A 24,769-nucleotide genomic window follows, 5' to 3' on the forward strand; every position below is an offset into this window, starting at 1 on the left:
TGGTTCCTAAATCTCTGTCTTACCATTATATAATCTGACTGATACCTTTTAGTATCTCCAGGGTTCTTCCATGTATACAACCTTCTTTCATGATTCTTGAACCAAGTGTTAGTTATGATTAAGTTACGCTCTGCACAAAATTCTACCTGGCGGCTTCCTCTTTCATTTCTCTGCCCCAATCCATATTCACCTACTATGTTTCCTTCTCTCCCTTTTCCTACTCTCGAATTCCAGTCACCCATGACTATTAAATTTTCACCTCCCTTCACTACCTAAATAATTTCTTTTATCTCATCATACATGTCATCAATTTCTTCATCGTCTGCAGAGCTAGTTGGCATTTCACCTGACCAAAAGTCTTGTTCCTCCTGCCACCGAACTTCACTAATTCCCACTATATCTAACTTTAATCTATCCACTTCCCTTTTCAAATTTTCTAACCTACCTGCCGAATTAAGGGATCTGACACTCCACGCTCCGATCCGTAGAACACCAGTTTTCTTTCTCCTGATAACGACGTCCTCTTGAGTAGTCCCCACCCGGAGATCCGAATGGGGGACTATTTTACCTCCGGAATATTTTACCCAAGAGGACGCCATCATCATTCAATCATACAGTAAAGCTGCATGCCCTCGGGAGAAATTACGGCTGTAATTTCCCCTTGCTTTCAGCCGTTCGCAGTACCAGAACAGCAAGGCCATTTTGGTTAGTGTTACCAGCCCAGATCAGTCAATTATCCAGACTGTTGCCCCTGCAACTACTGAAAAGGCTGCTGCCCCTCTTCAGGAACCACACGTTTGTCTGGCCTCTCAACAGATACCCCTCCGCTGTGGTTGCACCTACGGTACGGCTATCTGTATCGTTGAGGCACGTAAGCCTCCCCACCAACGACAAGGTCCATGGTTCATGGGGTTCTAATACCAGTGAAAAATTGGAGGTCAAAGTAATTGAATCTAGCTTATAACCTAGTATGTAATTAATTGCTCAGTCAGAAGAAAATGGGTTATTGTATGAATGGCAGTGTAATGTATTAAATTTCTGGATGCTTTGACTAACGTGGAAACTTTTTTGTTGTAGCGTGAATTTGGAAACAAAGAAATGTGCTCATTGCTGGGTATGAACACTGAAGTAACACCTCTACGCTGTGTGCTGCTGTTTTGCAGTAGCGAATACCATGGTGATGTGACAGAATTTCTGGAATGTCTTGTTCAAGTGTAAGTTACGCTCTTGTTTATGGAAATAATACTTGATATACTAAACTGATAAATGAAATCTTGTTGTGTGAAATTTTTATGGTAGATGTGAAACATTTGTGATAGTTTGTGTGCAGACCTGTTCACAAGTTTAGCAATATCCCCCTCCCCCCAACCCCTCCATTCCACACCACCTTCCTTAGCCTTCCCAACACATTCTCTCCTCATCCTTGCGCTCCTGCCATTGTGAATTTTGCAGTGTGATAAAGCTGTTTTTTAAATACTGATCATTTTGTCCCATTCAGACTAACTCATTTATGTCACCTTTCAATGTAACATTTTGCTTTCACATTTTCATTTAGTTTTATAGACTTTCAGAGACTGTGCTTGTTGTATCACTGGCATTGTAGCTCACACAAGAGGGCACTGCTGAGGCCTATTTGTGAACTGCTTCCCCACAGTCTTAATTATTTATAGCTGATACATTGTTCTACACGTCCTCCAAACAAGATCTGATGATTTGAGTCATTTTTTCTGATTTTTGCAAACATTTCGGTGTTTGTAATTTGCATGTTTTGTGGAACCTAAATGGAAAAAGAAGACAAATGCATATAAAGGAATGTGGTGGTTTGAGTGTCAAAGAATAATGCTGCAAGTCACCACTGAAGTGCTGCATGACAGCTATGGGCATATTGTTAAGGTAAGGAACAGCCTACTCTGTTGGCATTACAGCATCAGATTGAACCAAAATGAGGAAATTTATTGTAAAGTTGGTTTTGTCTGAGCCTGGGTCAACCTACATATGTACCCTGACTTGTTTTTACCCATAATGTATTGTAACTAAAATCCAAGTAGAATGAAATTTTCACTCTACAGCGGAGTGTGCGCTGATATGAAACTTCCTGGCAGATTAAAACTGTGTGCCAGACCGAGACTCGAACTCGGGACCGCTGTGAGGATGGGGCATGAGTCGTGCTTGGGTAGCTCAGTTGGTAGAGTACTTGCCTGCGAAAGGCAAAGGTCCCGAGTTCGGGTCGCGGTCTGGCACACAATTTTAATCTGCTAGGAAGTTTCAGAATCCAAGTATCTTGAAAGAAAAGAATAAAATATATTTTAAAAATTAAAAAGGTCAGCATGCTGGATCATATCACTGAGTGTACACACAACCACCGTAAGAAAGACTCTAAAAAAAATTTAGGAAGAAATTTACATAGTACTGTCTAAGAGAGATCTCTCTTGCGCCTATTCTTTCACCTTTATGTGAATGAGTCGAAAATAGCCGACATAAAAGTACTGAAATATAAAAATAGAAATAATTACCGAACTTTACTCAGGCAGAAAAGAATGGCAGTACTTGCAACACTATAAAGTCTGATCCTGTCTCATGTATCTCGCATACCAGATGGAATAGATTTGTCAAGGTTGATTCACTAATGTACCTAACAAATCTGGAGGAATTTCGCCTACTCCAGTTGCCTTGTTTCAACTTATGTCTTAGGTCTGTCAAATTCTTATTATAGTATCATATACACCATCTGATCCTGATCAGCTTCCTCTTTCCAGTCCATAATATTCTCTTCAACTTTCTTTCCTTCTACACGTTCCTTACACTTTTCAGCCTCCCCGTTTTTGCTCAACACTGATGTGCTGTCAGAGCTCTTGATCTTCATTTCTATCCCCTATTTCCTGCTATAATTACTACGTGCTTATGTTTTCTCCTCTCATATATTAAAATCTATATCTTGTGTCATCCAAGGGTAAACATGTAAGTTAAGAGACTAGTAATTCACTCTATACAATATCTGTTGACTCCCATTGTGAAATTGCAAATCTGTTTTCAACACATTCCTCCAGATTTCTCTTTCATAGAGATCCTATTAATATCTGAAAGTTTTGCTTGGTCAGGGCTCACTCATTTTTCTATATGTTGGCTGTAAGTGTCAAACTTTTACAACCACTGCTTTGCACACATTCTCAGTCTTCTACATCGATGATATGTTTTCCATGTACCACGTGCAATTAAACCTTATCTCTTGCCTCTAGTTCTTCAGAAGTGAAATGTCATCCTTGAGCCTATAAAGTTACTACGCTGGCTATGTGACCGCAAGTCCTCGGTAGTACATGAAGAATTGAGATCTCATATTGTGGCATTGTTTTAATTGGTAGTTTCACAGTTTAAACACAGACACAGTGCCATTGATTTAATTTTGATGTTCTTCCACATTTGTTTAGATTAAATTACATTTGAGTGATGAACGGTCCTCACTACACTTTTTCATATAATCAGCAGTTGGTTAGCAAGAATTTCATTAATAATACTCATCTGATCGGTCCATTTTCCCTCTAAGTTGGGAGCAGTCACACTTTTTACCTAACACCCACTTTTGTATCTCTGTTAATGACAAAATTTCCTAACTACCCTCCATTTCCATAGCAAGGGTGATTTAGTAGTAGGGAAGTAACTTTACTTTGCAGTTGCAAAAAGTTAAAGCATATGATAATAACTACTTCCCGAGTGCTTTGTCAATATTGTTTGAAAACCTAGTGAAGATATCTTCAATTCCCAGCCACCTACTCCCCACTGCGAAAGCTGGAATGCCCACTAGTGAGCAGTACAGATCAGTTTGACCACCACTGCTCTGAATGATAACAGCAGTTATTTTAGTTAGTGACCAAATATAATGGATATTACACAGTGGCTCATGAGTAGTTTTCTAACTAATCCAACACTCGTGTGTGTCGCTCTCTTTCTCGTGTTTACACACATCACTAACTGACTATCCAAGCCGGCCACGGTGGCTGTGCGGTTCTAGGCGCTTCAGTCCGGAACCGCGTGACTGCTATGGTCGTAGGTTTGAATCCTGCCTCGGGCATGGATGTGTGTGATGTCCTTAGGTTAATTAGGTTTAAGTAGTTCTAAGTTCTAGGGGACTGATGACCTAAGATGTTAAGTCCCATAGTGCTCAGAGTCATTTGAACCATTTGACTATCCAAGGGCCGGCCGAAGTGGCCATGCGGTTAAAGGCGCTGCAGTCTGGAACCGCAAGACCGCTACGGTCGCAGGTTCGAATCCTGCCTCGGGCATGGATGTTTGTGATGTTCTTAGGTTAGTTAGGTTTAACTAGTTCTAAGTTCTAGGGGACTAATGACCTCAGCAGTTGAGTCCCATAGTGCTCAGAGCCATTTGAACCATTTGACTATCCAAGGGAACCCATACAGATTGATGTACATAGTTTTACACTGAAGCATGAAATGGTTGGTAGTTAGGCACAGATCTTGTCACTGATACATTAATGAAATGATTGCGTCTTGGTGGTTATGCAAACTTGCATGGATGTGTTAGGCAGGTAACAGCTGAGGGTGGACTGTGATGCAAGATGTGACCAGAATGAACATAGCTCACCGACTGACTTGTACCAATAGTGGCTACACATTCAGATACTGGGAGGTTAAATATGTGCTAGCTCGGCTCTGGCTAGAGTGGACATGGAAACATACATGTTAACCGATTGAATTCTAGCCACTGACTCGCAACCCATTGACCGGTGGGAGTATATAAATATAGGCATGTTAATAATTATTTAATTCAGTAATTAAATTTTACTTCATAGTAATATGAAGTCCAATTTTAGTAGTCGTGTCAACCCATTTAGCCTAACAATAATTCTGTAAAATTTATGGTAGATATTTATAGAAGTATTAAAAATTAAGGTTCTGTTTGGTTGATACACCCTGTGGATTACTGGGTTTCATGTAAAATCTTCAGGTTTGTAATTTCTTTAATTTTGTTCAATTTCTTAATTAGTGGATTGTTTGAATAATGAAAGGCATTATCTGATTCAGAAAAATTAAGAAAATGAAAGTCTAACATCAAAACTGGGCCAACCCTTTAGTTAAGAATAATTTATTGTGTCCTACTGCACACATCATAGGATCTGGGGATCAATAAAGGCACTTACTTCCTCTCTAAACCAGCAAAGATGGGCTACATTGTTGATTTTTACCTCATACTCAATTGATTTCATGTGTCCTCACAGATAAAAGTCAAGAGGTGTAAGATTAGGTGTCCAAGGTGGCCATTCAGTAGGATCCCTCCTACCTATCCAGTGACCTCCAAACTGTTCATCCATAAACTATCTGACTTTGTTAGCATAGTGGATAGTGTACCACCTCTTTGGAAGAAGGTTTGGTAATCATCCTGCAGATTCAGCGGTGTTGGAAGCACATAATCATGCCATAAATGTGGGGAGTGGGGAGGGAGGATATCTTGGATGTCCTGCAGAGGTGATGAGAACAGTGTTATATCGCATGTTGCATTTACCTGCTTTGTGGTGCCCAGTGCAAAACATAAGATACCTCTCCCCATTCAAGGTCCCACCAGTAAAAACCAGACCCAATTTTTGTGTCCCAAATTCCATACCAAACCATCACTTTCACCACCAGCACCCTTACAGGTGTTATAATATCCCTTGGCCTATGCTAGCAGGTAGGAGACGTGACTTGATCAGCTGATTGGTTCAACGACCTTCCTATTGTTATTGGTTTAAAGTTAACATATACCACAAGGTGGTGCATTTGGCCTGCACAAGCAAAATATTTATTCCTTGACTTCATGTTGCTCCATGCTGAGCAATGTAAAGTAAGAAAATCGGAATGTGACTGGACTTTGTTAAGAGACAGAATAACGAGAGGACGTTTATGAAGTGTGTGCAATGAAACAGTCATTGTTAGCCACCATATTGTATAATTTGTGGTTTTTGAGATTCACAAGGGATATGTGATGTTAATGTGGAGTTTAGTAACCGCCATAATACAGTCTGTTGCATTTCAAAGGTAATTGTGTGTGTTTAATTTTGATCAAAAGATTCTGTGATGAACTATTATGTACTGCAAGCTTGTATAGGTCTTTGAACATTTGGTGGTCGAAGTTTGCTGTAGAACCTGCTTCAACAACACGGTCAAAAGCATAGAGAAAGTTTTCTCTACTAAAACTAACTCATTTCACTCGCAGACAATCATTGAATGGCCAAACGTGAATGGCAGTGTTCCAATTCGAGAAGATACTATAGAAGTTGCTTTAATACAACAGGATATGGGGCAATCAGCATGCAGCCAAGAATGTATTCACAAAAAGACTTAGCTCACTGGACAGGCCTAATTGCCCTCTTACATTTCAAGAATTTTACAGGCAACCATTGGAGTCAGCAGCTGCTTCTTCACCACAAGAGTAACTTCTCTACATGTATGAAATTAGGTATGCTGTGGGGGTCGTGGACACCGCTCGGGATATTGTCCTTCACAGACACACAAACAGAGACATACGCACACTTGTTCAATAACAACGAGTTTAATATTACCAGCTTAAAACATTAATTTCTTCTTTTGAGCAGTAAAATTATAGGATCAACCATGGAGGTTTTGCATCTGACCAGTAATGATGATTCAGTTCGTTTACTTCTCCTTGCACATAAACATTAGCTTCGTCATTGAACGAAGTTTGGATTCCTATTACACTGATCCAGAGCCCATTCTGCAGACTGCACCAACTGATCAGGGTCATCCCCCGAGAGATGATATTGCGACTATAACTTGTGCAGTGCTATTGGTGTGTGTGTGTGCGCAACACAATCAGGTTTGAACTCTGACTGACATCAGGTATTGCTGATAACTGGTGCTTACAATGTATAGAGTTTCCACAAATGATGGCACAATGGCTGTTGCAGTCTCCTCATTGGTGGCTGTTCTGGGATGCACCATCACAGAATGTTTTGCACAAAATTTGTGCAATAGCTTGAGTTGTCATATGTGAAATGTTAATTCTCTCATGATGCTGGGCATTGAAGTCAGCAGCAGTCACTCTGGTACTTCGTCCACCATTCACCAATATGATTTCAGTGTGTTACACGTGTGTAAGTGCCATTGTGGATCACCTGCTACAATAAACAGAATTGAGGACCTCCTTGCACTTTCAGACTTTAACAGGTCATAATATAGATGTCTTAAAATAGATTTCACATGTGTATTCCTGAGAAAGAGGCTGTTCAAAATAATGTTCCACATGACAACCCTTCCCATTTGAAACACACAACCCAAATCCAAGATGGCATATTCCAAGATGGCCACCACTGTCGCCATAGCGCCTATTATTCACGCCCCCAACTACAGACATCCCATACAAGATGCCATTATGATTCCTCACACCATTCAACTTTTATAGGGTGTATCTAGACTTTTGCTTCACCCTGCAGTTTCGTGCAACATCATGTCTAGGTCATGACAAATTGTTTTATCTTTATCAAACACCAAATCTTGCACCATGAAGGTCATGACAGTGTGGTAGCATTTGCATGCTTACTCGTAAGCTTGTAACAGATTTCATAATTGTAGGAGGTAAGGAGTCGCAAATACTGAGTACTGTACGCACAGAACTATCTAAGCAGTCATCATTTCAGTGCTCCATACACAAATGAAATGGGAAGAAACCTTAATACATTATTTAATTGGAAGTACCCTCTGCTATAAACTTAAAAGCGATTTGCCAACCATGAATGTAGATGTGGTTGTTGTAGAACAGGGCCCATTGCTGTAGTCACTGAATGTTTTTTGAATACTAGCTTTTTGTCAAACAGTGAAGGCTCTCACAACCAATAATCAATTGTCTTAGTTGCTGGTGATCTTCCGAATTGTCTACATTTCTCTCACCATTTCTCCAAGCCCATACTGTGAGACATATGCCATTGCTACTAACATCTTTCCGTGTGTCGAAGTGGTAAGACTGGTGCACACCTTAGCTTTTCTGTAATGTCTTTGGGGTGTGAAATGTGTTTTAAATGCCTCTGACCATATAAATGTGATGCTCTTGCAGTGTAACACATTTAAAACATACATTATATTTGGAGCTTTAGGAATATATTTGGCATAATAATTTATTTGCACCAAAAAGTTTATAGCTTAAAAGTACTTCCCACCAGTCAGTTTTGCTAGCAACTCCTCTGACCAGGGAATGGCACAAGGCTCTGTTAGGCAGATTGACTATAGTTATAAAATTTCCACAAAACTACAGTGCTGTGCTCGATTTTTTTTATTTTTTATTTCTTTATACAAACTATAGATATGACCTAATTACTCACATTTAATTCTTCTCAAAGTTAATCTAACTTTGGAAAGAAGTGTCTTGTTCCACTAAATTAATTGAATCTTGCACAATGAACCCAAAAGAAATGAATGCATCAAGCCCATTTCCACAATAGGAGTGCTTCTTAGCATTTGCTTGGACCGTGCTTCTGTTCTGAACATAACATTAATTAGTATTCAAACAATGGAAACTCCAGGTGAGAATATCAGCAATGTACGAAAAGGCAAGATTGCTAATTACTATAAAGAAGACACGTCAGGTTGCAGACAGACACAATTAAGACACTCGCATAAAGCTTTCGGCCACAGCCTTTCTTTCAAAGTTGATCAGTGTTACTGCTGCACTTGCATCCAGTTGAAATAGTACCAAATACTTATTGATGTAAAGTGTCATGACCAATTTATAAGTTGTATTGGATCAAATGTAACATTGAGCTTCTTATATGTTTACTTACATTGCAACACTTTGCTCACTTAAGTGTGACTGCCATTTTGTGTTACAGAGACTTGCTAACCGGGCTGATGTGATGCAATACTGGCATATTGCATTACAAAAACAGCAGTGTTTAAGTGTGTGCATAATAGAGCACTGTGGACAGGACTGCAGTGGCTGTGCAGAACACTTTATTGACTATTTACGATGCTTGCTGCTCGGGCATGAAGTCCCTGCTCAGTTCTAGTGGCCACACCACATGCCCGGTGCGTGCTCAATGTCAAGTCTCAGGCCCTGTCTGACATATTAGATAGTTGATTCACTACACGCACTGTATACCAGCATTATTTTTGGTTGCTATTCTGTTTTCATGTTGGCTTGCTGGATGAGCTTGAATGCTTGAGCAATCTATAATACCTGGTTTAGTGATGGGTCTTCTAAATTTAAAGCCTTGTGTCATACCTTCTTATCTAATGCATGCCGCACAATTATAGCATCAATAAAAGTGTCCATGTAAATCATCTGACATTGTTGACATCTAAAGCCACATTGATGTCCTATTCATTGTAAATCTGCTATCTATAACATGTACAATTCATTCTCACTTTTGTGCTTTTGATAAGAATATAACTTTGTGGCCACAATATTCATTTACTTGTGACAGTGTACTTCTAATGGGTCACACATTTCTACTAATGTAAAAGTTTCTCATTCTGCTGGGACCAGCTTAAAAAACAAATAAAATACATTTTATGCAGACAATGATAAAAAGAAGGCTTGATGTCTTCATATGTCCACTACCTTAAAAGCTGCAAGATGCTGTCACAATCATTTGACTTGTAACTCCCAATCCTCTTTGGCATCCTCGAATGGTAATTGCTGGCAGGAGTGCAGTGACCTGTGTTGATGCTGGGGGAGTTTTCTGCTGTTTTTGTAAGACATAATCCCACAGTTTTTTTACATTAATCCAGTAGTATGTTATGTTGCTCTTGTAGCTGCTGTAATTGGTGTTCTTATTACTACATTTGTTTTTGTCATGCCAAAAAAAATTGGCATCAATTTTATTATTTGATAATCCATTGAAAATCCTGGTACATCTCGTAGTAAATTAAATGTTGGCTCTGTACTGTCATTTGTTTTTAACATACAAAAATCACTTCAGGTGTACATACACACAACAACACCTGAAGTGTTAATAGAGACGCCAGGTCAAACTTGTAGTCACCAGTTGACAACAAGTTGTCAACAGCATGATCACAGTCAATCCCAATAACATCTACACACACACATTCCAGGTAGCACAAGGTTCTTCATCCATAGGTCATTCTGCAGGGTAGCTTGAGTGAGATGGGTAATGAGTTGAGATTGGAACTTTGGCAGAATTCCTTTTTAATTGTGTTAAATCTGTCTTCAGTTTGAACATGAATCTGTATGACTTAAATTGTTGTGATTGAAACGCCGCATTTATATATATATATATATATATATATATATATATATATATATATATATATATATATCACACAGACTTGATATGTCTGCTTGTGTCTGTATATGTGTGGATGGATATGTGTGTGTGTGCGCGAGTGTATACCCGTCCTTTTTTCCCCCTAAGGTAAGTCTTTCTGCTACCGGGATTGGAATGACTCCTTACCCTCTCCCTTAAAACCCACATCCTTTCGTCCTTCCCTCTTTCCTGATGAGGCAACAGTTGCGAAAGCTTGAATTTTGTGTGTATGTTTGTGTGTCTATCGACGTGCCAGCGCTTCCATTTGGTAAGCCACATCATCTTTGTTTTCAAACACAGATATATTTTTCCCACGTGGAATGTCCCCCCCCCCCCCCCCCCCCTCTCTCTCTCTCTCTCTCTCTCTCTCTCTCTCTCTCTCTCTCTCTCTCTCTCTCTCTCTCTCTCTATATATATATATATATATATATATATATATATATATATATAAAAAACAAAGATGAGGTGACTTACCGAACAAAAGCGCTGGCAGGTCGATAGACACACAAACAAACACAAACACACACACAAAATTCAAGCTTTCGCAACAAACTGTTGCCTCATCAGGAAAGAGGGAAGGAGAGGGGAAGACGAAAGGACTTCCTTTCGTCTTCCCCTCTCCTTCCCTCTTTCCTGATGAGGCAACAGTTTGTTGCGAAAGCTTGAATTTTGTGTGTGTGTTTGTGTTTGTTTGTGTGTCTATCGACCTGCCAGCGCTTTTGTTCGGTAAGTCACCTCATCTTTGTTTTTTATATATAATTTTTCCCACGTGGAATGTTTCCTTCCATTATATATATATATATATATATATATATATATAATTTTTTTTTTTTTTTTACCTACACATTAACTCAGCCAATGAACACACCCGTCAACTCCTATCCTTAATAAAAGTCCTCAATCTTTCCTCTCCCACATCCACACCGGCTGTTCAGAGCATCCTCCTACAGGCCAACTGCAAATTAGAACAGCATGCCACCCTTCACCTCAAAAAACTATCCAATCTCCTGGTTTCCCACCTCCGGAAAGGCAACTCACTCACCCTTCACAACATTTCCAGCAAACCTCAACCTCCTCTCATTGCACACAAACCCAGTCTCTCCCATCTACTCAACCTCCTACTTCCAGCTCCACTCCCTCCAAAACCTCAAAATTCCAATCAACACAATCTGGAACCACAACACCCTAATTCAGTAGTTAACCTTTCCTCCAAACCTCTCTCCCAATCCGAAACCTCTGTCCTATCCAAAGGCCTCACCTTCAGCCCCACTCCCAGATTCAACCAAACAGCCCTCGTCAAAGATTTACTGTCCTACACTCGTACTCTCTGCTGGAAGTATCACTTTGCCACGAAGAAAAATGATCCTAATCCTACTCCTAATGATCCAACTCCCCAAGACACTATCCAAATTGAACCCTGCCTAGAACAGTTCCGTCCTCCGTCACAGCGGGACCCACCTCCTCTTCCTCAAAATCACCCTCTCCAAACCTTCCAGGAATTTCTGACTTCCAGCCTTGCCTCTCAATCCTTCTTAAAAAACCTTAATCCTACTCCCAACATCACCACTGCTGAAGCCCAGGCTATCCGTGATCTGAAGGCTGACCGGTCCATTGTCATCCTTCCGGCGGACAAGGGTTCCACGACCGTGGTACTTGATCGTTGGGAGTATGTGCCTGAGGGACTGCGTCAGCTTTCAGACAACACCACATATAAAGTTTGCCAAGGTAATCCCATTCCTGATGTCCAGGCGGAGCTTCAAGGAATCCTCAGAACCTTAGGCCCCCTGCAAAACCTTTCACCTGACTCCATCAACCTCCTGACCCCACCGACACCCCGCACCCCTACCTTCTACCTTCTACCTTCTTCCTTCTTCCTAAAATTCACAAACCCAATCATCCCGGCCTCCCCATTGTAGCTGGTTACCAAGCCCCCACAGAACATATCTCTGCCTACGTAGATCAACACCTTCAACCCATTACATGCAGTCTCCCATCCTTCATCAAAGACACCAACCACTTTCTCGAACGCCTGGAATCCTTACCCAGTCCGTTACCCCCGGAAACCATCCTTGCAACCATTGATGCCACTTCCTTATACACAAATATCCCGCACGTCCAGGGCCTCGCTGCGATGGAGCACTTCCTTTCACGCCAATCACCTGCCACCCTACCTAAAACCTGTTTCCTCATTACCTTAGCCAGCTTCATCCTGACCCACAACTTCTTCACTTTTGAAGGCCAGACATACCAACAATTAAAGGGAACAGCCATGGGTACCAGGATGGCCCCCTCGTACGCCAACCTATTTATGGGCCGCTTAGAGGATGCCTTCTTGGTTACCCAAGCCTCCCAACCCAAAGTTTGTTACAGATTAATTGATGACATCTTCATGATCTGGACTCACAGTGAAGAAGAACTCCAGATTTTCCTCTCCAACCTCAACTCCTTTGGTTCCATCAGATTCACCTGGTCCTACTCCAAATCCCATGCCACTTTCCTTGATGTTGACCTCCACCTGTCCAATGGCCAGCTTCACACATCAGTCCACATCAAACCCACCAACAAGCAACAGTACCCTCATTATGACAGCTGCCACCCATTCCACATCAAACGGTCCCTTCCCTACAGCCTAGGTCTTCGTGGCAAACGAATCTGCTCCAGTCCGGAATCCCTGAACCATTACACCAACAACCTGACAACAGCTTTCGCATCCCGCAACTACCCTCCCGACCTGGTACAGAAGCAAATAACCAGAGCCACTTCCTCATCCTCTCAAACCCAGAACCTCCCACATAAGAAACACAAAGTGCCCCACTTGTGACAGGATACTTTCCGGGACTGGATCAGACTCTGAATGTGGCTCTCCAGCAGGGATACGACTTCCTCAAATCCTGCCCTGAAATGAGATCCATCCTTCATGAAATCCTCCCCACTCCACAAAGAGTGTCTTTCCGCCGTCCACCTAACCTTCGTAACCTCTTAGTTCATCCCTATGAAATCCCCAAACCACCTTCCCTACCCTTTGGCTCCTACCCTTGTAACCGCCCCCAGTGTAAAACCTGTCCCATGCACCCTCCCACCACCACCTACTCCAGTCCTGTAACCCGGAAGGTGTACACGATCAAAGGCAGAGCCACGTGTGAAAGCACCCACGTGATTTACCAACTGACCTGCCTACACTGTGACGCATTCTATGTGGGAATGACCAGCAACAAACTGTCCATTTGCATGAATGGACACAGGCAGACAGTGTTTGTTGGTAATGAGGATCACCCTGTGGCTAAACATGCCTTGGTGCACAGCCAGCACATCTTGGCACAGTGTTACACCGTCTGGGTTATCTGGATACTTCCCACTAACACCAACCTATCCGAACTCCGGAGATGGGAACTTGCTCTTCAATATATCCTCTCTTCCCGTTATCCACCAGGCCTCAATCTCCGCTAATTTCAAGTTGCCGCCACTCATGCCTCACCTGTCATTCAACAACATCTTTGCCTCTGCACTTCCACTTCGACTGACATCTCTGCCCAAACCCTTTGCCTTTACAAATGTCTGCTTGTGTCTGTGTATGTGCGGATGGATATGAGTGTGTGTGCGAGTGTATACCTGTCCTTTTTTCCCCCTATGGTAAGTCTTTCCGCTCCCGGGATTGGAATGACTCCTTACCCTCTCCCTTAAAACCCACTTCCTTTCGTCTTCCCCTCTCCTTCCCTCTTTCCTGATGAGGCAACAGTTTGTTGCGAAAGCTTGAATTTTGTGTGTATGTTTGTGTTTGTTTGTGTGTCTATCGACCTGCCAGCGCTTTTGTTCGGTAAGTCACCTCATCTTTGTTTTTATATATAATTTTTCCCACGTGGAATGTTTCCTTCCATTATATATATATATATATATATATATATATATATATAAAAATTGCAGAAATGCCTTTGTTGCCATTTTGATTATTATTTATTCCTTTATTATTAAAAATAACAATGAGTGCTGCCATAAGCAATAGGCAAGGGCTTTAATTATGAGTTGTATTTACTTGGCTTCCTGTTGGAACAGCAATGAGTGCAAGGGCTAAACCATTGTTTCACTGTTGTTCTAAATTTCTGTTCTCTCTCTCTCTCTCTCTTGGTGGTGGTTTTTTTTTTTTTTTTTTTTTTTTAGCAAGGTAGCTGGTAACATGCCAAATTCCGTTTCCTTTATGCAGTAAATTGCAAAGTTACATTAATATATCGGTATCTGATATATTTTCTTCTAATTGTAAAATACTTCTGTGCAAAATATTTGAGCAGTCAATCAACTATTTAAAAAAGAAGAAATATATATATCCTTTCTCAGTATACCAATACAACCAAACTTAAAGATTCATTTGCCAAGGCTACTGTGACGAAGATTTCTTTGCTTCCAACAGCAATTGCAACATGGAGTCAAAAATCACAATTTGCATCTGACGCATGTAAAGCTTTCATTGATGCTGGAATCCCTTTTGGAAACTACAGAATCCTATGTCAAGGGGACTGGCCTGTGAATACCAGGGGAAATCTTGAAAAAATTCAGTTTTCTAAACAGTGTAACTCAAAGAATAAGATTTGTTAGCCCATATAATGCTTGCTGTCTTTTAAGACATCTTTTGGGAACATTTTTATGTGAGAACCACAGCTTTAGCTGTCACGCTTTTTTTTTTTTAATTATATATATATATATACCGATCCATCGTCATTCTTCCGGCGGACAAGGGTTCCACAACTGTGGTACTTGATCGTCGGGAGTATGTGGCTGAGGGACTGCGTCAGCTTTCAGACAACACTACTTACAAAGTTTGCCAAGGCAATCCCATTCCTGATGTCCAGGCGGAGCTTCAAGGAATCCTCAGAACCTTAGGCCCCCTACAAAACCTTTCACCCGATTCCATCAACCTCCTGACCCCACCAACACCCCGCACCCCTACCTTCTACCTTCTTCCCAAAATTCACAAACCCAATCATCCCGGCCGTCCCATTGTAGCTGGTTACCAAGCCCCCACCGAACGCATCTCTGCCTACGTAGATCAACACCTTCAACCCATTACATGCAGTCTCCCATCCTTCATCAAAGACACCAACCACTTTCTCAAACGCCTGGAATCCCTACCCAGTCTGTTACCCCCGGAAACCATCCTTGTAACCATTGATGCCACTTCCTTATACACAAATATTCCGCATGTCCAGGGCCTCGCTGCGATGGAGCACTTCCTTTCACGCCGATCACCTGCCGCCCTACCTAAAACCTCTTTCCTCATTACCTTAGCCAGCTTCATCCTGACCCACAACTTCTTCACTTTTGAAGGCCAGACATACCAACAATTAAAGGGAACAGCCATGGGTACCAGGATGGCCCCCTCGTATGCCAACCTATTCATGGGTCGCTTAGAGGAAGCCTTCCTGGTTACCCAGGCCTGCCAACCCGAAGTTTGGTACAGATTTATTGATGACATTTTCGTGATCTGGACTCACAGTGAAGAAGAACTCCAGAATTTCCTCTCCAACCTTAACTCCTTTGGTTCCATCAGATTCACCTGGTCCTACTCCAAATCCCATGCCACTTTCCTTGACGTTGACCTCCACCTGTCCGATGGCCAGCTTCACACGTCCGTCCACATTAAACCCACCAACAAGCAACAGTACCTCCATTATGACAGCTGCCACCCATTCCACATCAAACGGTCCCTTCCCTACAGCCTTGGTCTTCGTGGCAAACGAATCTGCTCCAGTCCGGAATCCTTGAACCATTACACCAACAACCTGAAAACAGCTTTTGCATCCCGTAACTACCCTCCCGACCTGGTACAGAAGCAAATAACCAGAGCCACATCCTCATCTCCTCAAACCCGGAACCTTCCACAGAAGAACCCCAAAAGTGCCCCACTTGTGACGGGATACTTTCCGGGACTGGATCAGATTCTGAATGTGGCTCTCCAGCAGGGATACGACTTCCTCAAATCCTGCCCTGAAATGAGATCCATCCTTCATGAAATCCTCCCCACTCCACCAAGAGTGTCTTTCCGCCGTCCACCTAACCTTCGCAACCTCTTAGTTCATCCCTATGAAATCCCCAAACAACCTTCCCTACCCTCTGGCTCCTACCCCTGTAACCGCCCCCGGTGTAAAACCTGTCCCATGCACCCTCCCACCACCACCTATTCCAGTCCTGTAACCCGGAAGGTGTACACGATCAAAGGCAGAGCCACGTGTGAAAGCACCCACGTGATTTACCAACTGACCTGCCTACACTGTGAAGCGTTCTATGTGGGAATGACCAGCAACAAACTGTCCATTCGCATGAATGGACACAGGCAGACAGTGTTTGTTGGTAATGAGGATCACCCTGTGGCTAAACATGCCTTGGTGCACGGCCAGCACATCTTGGCACAGTGTTACACCGTCCGGGTTATCTGGATACTTCCCACTAACACCAACCTGTCAGAACTCCGGAGATGGGAACTTGCCCTTCAGCATATCCTTTCTTCTCGCTATCCACCAGGCCTCAATCTCCGCTAATTTCTAATTTCAATTTGCCGCCGCTCATACCTCACCTGTCTTTCAACTTCATCTTTGCCTCTGTACATCTGCCCCGACTGACATCTCTGCCCAAACTCTTTGCCTTTACAAATGTCTGCTTGTGTCTGTGTATGTGTGGATGGATATGTGTGTGTGTGCGAGTGTATACCTGTCCTTTTTTCCCTTTTTTCCCCCTAAGGTAAGTCTTTCCGCTCCCGGGATTGGAATGACTCCTTACCCTCTCCCTTAAAACCCATATCCTTTTGTCTTTCCTTCTCCTTCCCTCTTTCCTGACGAGGCAACCATTGGTTGCGAAAGCTAGAATTTTGTGTGTATGTTTGTGTTTGTTTGTGTGTCTATCGACCTGCCAGCGCTTTTGTTTGGTAAGTTTCATCATCTTTCTTTTTAGATATATTTTTCCCACGTGGAATGTTTCCCTCTATTATATATATATATATATATATATTTGCAAGTGAAATACACCATGCTAATTATTTATGCACATCATAGGTACACATTACTCAAAATACAAACAAAGTAGAAAGTTTATTGTTTTCCTGTAAGTTCTTTACACTATTATCTTCAAAGCAGACTATTGAAAAGTTGGTGTTGTCGTAAATTGTGGCAAAAATAATTTAAGTATGATTATCAAAAATTTTTGAAATGAATTCAGGGTTTTTTGTGAGAAAAGCATTTTATTTTCAAAGTTAAGTCACAAGAGAAGTCTACTTTTTAGTTAAGCATGTTTTAAGACTGTATACAAATTTCAACACTTTAGTTTTTAGCCATAGTGTACCAGAATATGAAATAACTTTCGGGAAATTCAAGTTAAAGTTGAAACTTGCTTTTTCTATTAAACTTGCATGGCATTAATGCATCCCAGGTCCGTATTCATCTTGTTTCCTGTGTTGTTCTTCCTCTCTTCTCTTTTTCACACTTCTTTTTCTTATTCTTGCTTCTTTGGTGGCTTCCAATACTGATTCTTCTGCTTCGAAGTCTCTCCTTCAGTCAATGGCTATTAGAGCTCTATGTGTATGTAGTCCACCATGCACTCCCATCACTTCTGTAACATTAAGCCTTGACACTGCACCATCATTGAAACAGAGATCATCATCATCACACCTATTTTCAGAGTATTTAGCCCTACTACATCAGTTTTTGGTATCCGTTCCCATATAAATTTGTTGAAACTTACATTTGGATTTGAGTCCTACCATGTAAACATTTCTCTAATAATCTTGTGCCACTAAGATCCCTATATAGATTTTATAACTTCCATTATAGCAAATGGCAAAGAATGTTTATGGTTGTAGGTCTCACCTTGAGTAACAACACTCTGGTAGCCACACCATAAATCACTGCCACATGGGCAGAGTGCATGACATGGGTTGCCATCTGTGGAGGATTTATGAAATAAGGTAGCCCATACTCCCTTTTATTCCCTCAAGGTCATTTTTATTTTATCTTATTGGTTGTCCGTAATAATACTGCAACCTGTTTATTTCTTCATCTGTAAGCCGACCACGTCCACTAATGCACTTACCATCAGCTAAGTTCTTTCCCTTCAAATTCCTCTCCAAGTTACACAATCTTGTACGTAACCCTTTCTGAACATGTCCAACATATTCCATATTTTCAATTTTTGTGTCACCATAAGGTTTGGCTTCACAAACTTTCTGGTACACTTTTGGGTCTTCATTTCCTAGTCAAGATGTATACATCACATCATATTTCTCCACGGACCTGTGAAATATCTTCACAACACCTTCAGATTCCATCCCTCCATTATAACCACTAAAATTAACCAAACCTTTATGGTTTTGAGTTCCACTAGTACAGCCATGACAGTACTTGGTAATACATTCCGCATCAGTGACTTTACCATTGTCCAAGGAGGTAGCTGTCACTACATTATTTAGGGAACTATGGCCTCTTCATTGCCAGGATGCACCCAGGGCTGCAGACGTACGTGTGTTGCTGTCATTCGTGTCTATACTTTCCTGAACAGCATTTTTATACTATCATTTGGTACTTCTTCTAAAGTCTGTAGAATAATTTTATTGTACCTATCACACCTTGTAGGGCGAGGTAAGTGTATAAGAGCACAGAAAATTTGTGCACTACTATACCATTTGCCTATACATCTCGTAGCATAACCAAGTTTATTATTTGTGGTATACATTCTCTGTTTAGTTATACAAGTATAACCACATTTGCTTCAATCACAAAAGTTATAAACAATTCTTAATTGTGATGCACAACCTCATCTAGCACGTATCACATCAGCTACCTTCACACCACTATTGCCACATTCCTTAAATTGCGAAACTTTATTTATTTGTTCGGATAGAGCACAGTGTTCAACAATAACACAACGTGAATCGACACGTTGCTTTTCAGTATTAGCAGAGTTAATCCATTTGGTGAACCGATTTCCATAAAATTTATGTTGTTTACTATCTTAATTCTTACCATTGCTTCAAAATTAAATAAGCAACTCACACACACAATGAGAAACTCATACACACAATTACTTCGCTGTAAACAAAATATTCGCGCCAAAACAACAGCAAACTGTGACTAAAACTCTCTGCATAAACAAAAGATAAGCAACTGTAAAGCTTTCACAGGTTAACCAACTTAAGGGACTAAAATGTCATAAAAATGAAACAAATGAGAGCAAAACTTTATTTTTAACAGAGCTTACTGTGTGCCATGGTGGTGATATAGTTCGTGCAACCATTTTTAAATTCCTCTAATTTTGGTTCTTCCTGTGGTCCATTTTCCTGGAAGTAAACTTTTTCTCGTTCAGAAAACTACAGAGAATTTTTTAAGACAAAAATTATATAATCGATTTTTTGACAGTTATTCATGTACAAGTCCCCTTAGGACTGTTTTTGGAGAAGTATACAGACGAATCTGTGCACAGTGAGTCAAATTTGTGGAAATGTCACATGAGTGAATGTTACAATGAAGTAATGAAAATCGCTAAAGATGAAGTAAAAAATAAAAGATCTGGATTTCAGCTGATGAGCCAACTGATCCTATGGGTCTTTTTATTGCTAATGTCCTTGTTAGACAATTCGATCCATGAGAAAGTGAATTAATAAAAGCTGTACTGCTGACAACAGAATGCCTGGAAAAAGTTAACAATTCATTAATCATACAGCTTTTTACCAATTCATTACTTTTGTTTTGACCTGAAGAAATTCAGTAAGACGATGTATTACTTTTTGCCTTTGCTTCAAATTATTTATTGCACACTTGATAACTTACAACTTGCTGAAAAAACTGAAAAATTCTTTTGAATTAATTTTGCTGTAAGTTTGGAATAATGTGCAACATTCTTAAGTCCAGTAATATAATGTAGTGAAAGTTCTGCCTATCAAGTGGTTTAGCTGATAAGGACTTCTGTATGGAAGTTCTAGGCAGTTTATATGAAGCAATTCAAACAAATCACCCAGGCTTATAAATAATTCATGCCACTGTGATACTGTACTATACTTACATTTAAGTACTCTCCAAAAAAGTTGAGGTGCAGAGTTGTCAGTAGGCAAATAATACTGGGCCATCACTTAGACTGGACTGAAATACAAATTCAGTCTGCAAGAAGGCATTAGTGTCACTTCACTCACCACATAGATATAAAAAAGTATTTCTTTTGAGCATACTTGATTATGGTGATGCTATTCTGCAAGGACACAGGCTGGAACAGGTAATTAATGCTTGTGTATAGTGCATTTCTGATGAAACAATGGAAAATCCAGGATGGAATGTAACAATACAAGAGAAGGAACGTTCCATTCACCATATAGTGAAGATGCTGAGTCGCAATAGGCATAACAAAAAGATTCACACAATTATAGCTTTCGGCCATTAAGGCCTTAGTCAGCAGTAGACACACACACACACACACACACACACACACACACACACACAAAAGCAACTTGCACACACATCTGCAGTCTCAGAGAACTGAAACCACACTGTGAGCAGCAGCACCAGTGCATGATGCACTGGTGCTGCTGCTCGCAGTGTGGTTTCAGTTCTCTGAAACTGCAGACGTGTATGCAAGTTGTGTTTGTGTTTGTGTGTGTGTGTGTGTGTGTGTGTGTCTACTGCTACTGCTACTGCTACTCTACTGCTACTGCTGGCAGAGACCTTAATGGCCAAAAGCTGTAATTGTGTGAATCTTCTTGTTGTGCCTATCGCGACTCAGCATCTCCGCAATATGGTGAGTGGAAACTTTCCTTCTCTAGTATTGATACATTTCTGATGTACACTTTTTCAACTGTATCCCCCGTGCCTATGAAAAATCATCGTGGCTATGTGCCAATAGGTGTAGAGACTATCATAATCCATGTTTGCTTTACCGTTGTCTCCCATCACTGCACTACTACATATTTGTCGTCAACTCTTAGAATACTATCTGGTCAACACAGCGAAATATACATTCTCAACAAAGTAAAATCCTGTCTGTACCATCACATAATACTGTCATGTTCTCAAAATCATTTTCTGTATCATGAACCTGATCAGGGATCTTCCTCAAAATGTCAGAGAAATTAAATTCTTTCCAAACTTCAAAAGACTGCTGATGGTCCACATCCTGCCACAATAGTCATCTCTCCCAGACTCCATGCAGCTCACTTTCTTCAGTCCCCCTCCTCCACACCTTTCCCCTACCCCTTGTTGGCAGAGTTCTCTATTTATATTCTGTTCATGCCTAACAGTTTCTGTCACTATCATTTCAGTTTTTTCTTTCTTTATCTTTTTCACTTCTGATAATACTTAATGTGGCTTAAAATGCGCTATGCTGATATGTATCATTCTAAATGTGCTTTATTATTATAATAATTATTATTAATATTATATATGATCTATTTTTGACAGTGTAATGTAACTAGGTAGGTAAAAAAATCTACTCACCAAGCAGCGGCAGGAGGGGACACACACACACACACACACACACACACACACACACACACACACACACACACACACACAGAGAGAGAGAGAGAGAGAGAGAGAGAGAAGGTCTTATTTATGCAAGCTTTGGGAGCCAGTGGCTCCTCGTTCCAGCAGAGGGGTTGAAGGGGAAGGAACAGGGATGAAAGAAAAGGACTGGAGAGGTTTAGGAAAAGGGACATAGTTCGGAAAAGCCCCCAGAACCCTGGATCCAGGGAGATTTACTGGTAGGTCTCCCCAGACCTGCCACTTGGTGAGCCGATTTTTTATAGTATTATTATTGTTATTAGTATCATTAGTGTCATTATTATTATAATTATTATTATTATTCTTACAATATTATGAAAAGGAAAGTTACCACTCACCATATAGTGGAGATGCTGAGTCGCAGATGAGCACACCAAAAAGACTGTCACAAATAAAGCTTTCAGTTAGTAAGGCCTTTGTCAAAAATAGGTGACACACACACACGCACACGCATGCAACACTCACACACGACTGCAGTCTCAGGCAATTGACACCACATTGCGAGCAGCAGCACCAGTGCATGATGGGAGTGGTGACTGTGTGCAGGTATGGAGGAGGCTGGGGTGGGGAGGGGGAGGGATAGTAGGGTAGAGGGTGGCGGACAGCGCAGTGCTTTGGGAGCATGCAGCAACATGTTGGAGACAGGTTTGGGCAGCTATGTGCAGTCGGGAGGTTTGGCGAAGGGCAAGGGTTCAGTTGGGGGGGGGGGGGGGGTAGCAGAAAATGAGAGAAGTAAAAAGACTGAGTGTGATGGTGGAATGCAGGCTGTGTAGTGCCAGAATGCGAACAGGGAAGGCGCTGGATGGGTGCATACAATGACTAACGAAGGTTGAGGCCAGGAGGGTTACAGGAATATAGGATGTATTGCAGATAAAGTTCCCACCTGTGCAATTCAGAAAAGCTGTTGGAAAGTGGGAAGGATTCGTATGGCACAGGATGTGAAGCAGTTATTGAAATGGAGGATGTCATGTTTGGCAATGTGCTCAGCAGCAGGGTGGAACCTTTTGTTTCTTGGCCATAGTTTGTCGGTGACCATTCATGCAGACAGACAGCTTGTTGATTGTCATGCCCACATAGAATGCAGCGCAGTGGTTGCAGTTTAGCTTGTAGATCACATGACTGGTTCCACAACACTCACACACGACTGCAGTCTCAGGCAATTGACACCACATTGCGAGCAGCAGCACCAGTGCATGATGGGAGTGGTGACTGTGTGCAGGTATGGAGGAGGCTGGGGTGGGGAGGGGGAGGGATAGTAGGGTAGAGGGTGGCGGACAGCGCAGTGCTTTGGGAGCACGCAGCAACATGTTGGAGACAGGTTTGGGCAGCTATGTGCAGTCGGGAGGTTTGGCGAAGGGCAAGGGTGCAGTTGGGGGGGGGGGGGGGGGGGGGTAGCAGAAAATGAGAGAAGTAAAAAGACTGAGTGTGATGGTGGAATGCAGGCTGTGTAGTGCCAGAATGCGAACAGGGAAGGCGCTGGATGGGTGCATACAATGACTAACGAAGGTTGAGGCCAGGAGGGTTACAGGAATATAGGATGTATTGCAGAGAAAGTTCCCACCTGTGCAATTCAGAAAAGCTGTTGGAAAGTGGGAAGGATTCGTATGGCACAGGATGTGAAGCAGTTATTGAAATGGAGGATGTCATGTTTGGCAATGTGCTCAGCAGCAGGGTGGAACCTTTTGTTTCTTGGCCATAGTTTGTCGGTGACCATTCATGCAGACAGACAGCTTGTTGATTGTCATGCCCACATAGAATGCAGCGCAGTGGTTGCAGTTTAGCTTGTAGATCACATGACTGGTTCCACAACACTCACACACGACTGCAGTCTCAGGCAATTGACACCACATTGCGAGCAGCAGCACCAGTGCATGATGGGAGTGGTGACTGTGTGCAGGTATGGAGGAGGCTGGGGTGGGGAGGGGGAGGGATAGTAGGGTAGAGGGTGGCGGACAGCGCAGTGCTTTGGGAGCACGCAGCAACATGTTGGAGACAGGTTTGGGCAGCTATGTGCAGTCGGGAGGTTTGGCGAAGGGCAAGGGTGCAGTTGGGGGGGGGGGGGGGGGGGGGGTAGCAGAAAATGAGAGAAGTAAAAAGACTGAGTGTGATGGTGGAATGCAGGCTGTGTAGTGCCAGAATGCGAACAGGGAAGGCGCTGGATGGGTGCATACAATGACTAACGAAGGTTGAGGCCAGGAGGGTTACAGGAATATAGGATGTATTGCAGAGAAAGTTCCCACCTGTGCAATTCAGAAAAGCTGTTGGAAAGTGGGAAGGATTCGTATGGCACAGGATGTGAAGCAGTTATTGAAATGGAGGATGTCATGTTTGGCAATGTGCTCAGCAGCAGGGTGGAACCTTTTGTTTCTTGGCCATAGTTTGTCGGTGACCATTCATGCAGACAGACAGCTTGTTGATTGTCATGCCCACATAGAATGCAGCGCAGTGGTTGCAGTTTAGCTTGTAGATCACATGACTGGTTCCACAAGTATCCCTGTCTTTGATGAATAGGTGATGTTTGTGACTGGACTGGAGTAGGTGGTGGTGGGAGGATGCATGGGACAGGTCTTACATCTAGGTCTAATACAGGGGAGCCATGAGGTAAGGGGTAGGGAACAGGTGTTGTGTAGGTACAAATGAGTATATTGTGTAGGTTCGGTGGATGATGGAATACCACTATGGGAGGGGTGGGCAGGATAGCAGGCAGGAAATTCTCATTTCAGGGCACAATGAGAGTTAGTAGAAACCCTGGTGGAGAATGCAGTTCAGTTGCCCCAGTCCTGGGTGGCACTGAGTTACGAGGGGAATGCTTCTCTGTGGCCAGATGGTGTGACTTTGGGAGGTGGTGGGGGGACTGGAAAGATAAAGGACAGGAGATTTATTTTTGTACAAGATTGGGAGGATAATTACGGATTGTGAAGGCTTCAGTGAGATCTTTGGTATATTTCATGAGGGACTGCTCATCACTGCAGATGCAACG

At 42.0% G+C, this 24,769-nt stretch overlaps 1 protein-coding gene across 3 annotated transcripts in view; it reads left to right on the forward strand.

Moving 5' to 3' along the window:
• Positions 1-24,769, forward strand: part of LOC124619733 (F-box only protein 22-like) — a 219,142-nt gene that overhangs the window by 137,260 nt on the left and 57,113 nt on the right. For all 3 annotated transcript variants that reach the window (XM_047146305.1, XM_047146302.1, XM_047146303.1), the window contains exon 7: positions 1,078-1,214. In XM_047146305.1, coding sequence (XP_047002261.1) covers positions 1,078-1,214 — 137 coding nt within the window. The remainder of the gene's footprint in view (positions 1-1,077; positions 1,215-24,769) is intronic.

The sequence above is a fragment of the Schistocerca americana genome, chromosome 6 (assembly GCF_021461395.2).
Source record: "Schistocerca americana isolate TAMUIC-IGC-003095 chromosome 6, iqSchAmer2.1, whole genome shotgun sequence".
Taxonomy (NCBI): Eukaryota; Metazoa; Arthropoda; class Insecta; order Orthoptera; family Acrididae; genus Schistocerca; species Schistocerca americana.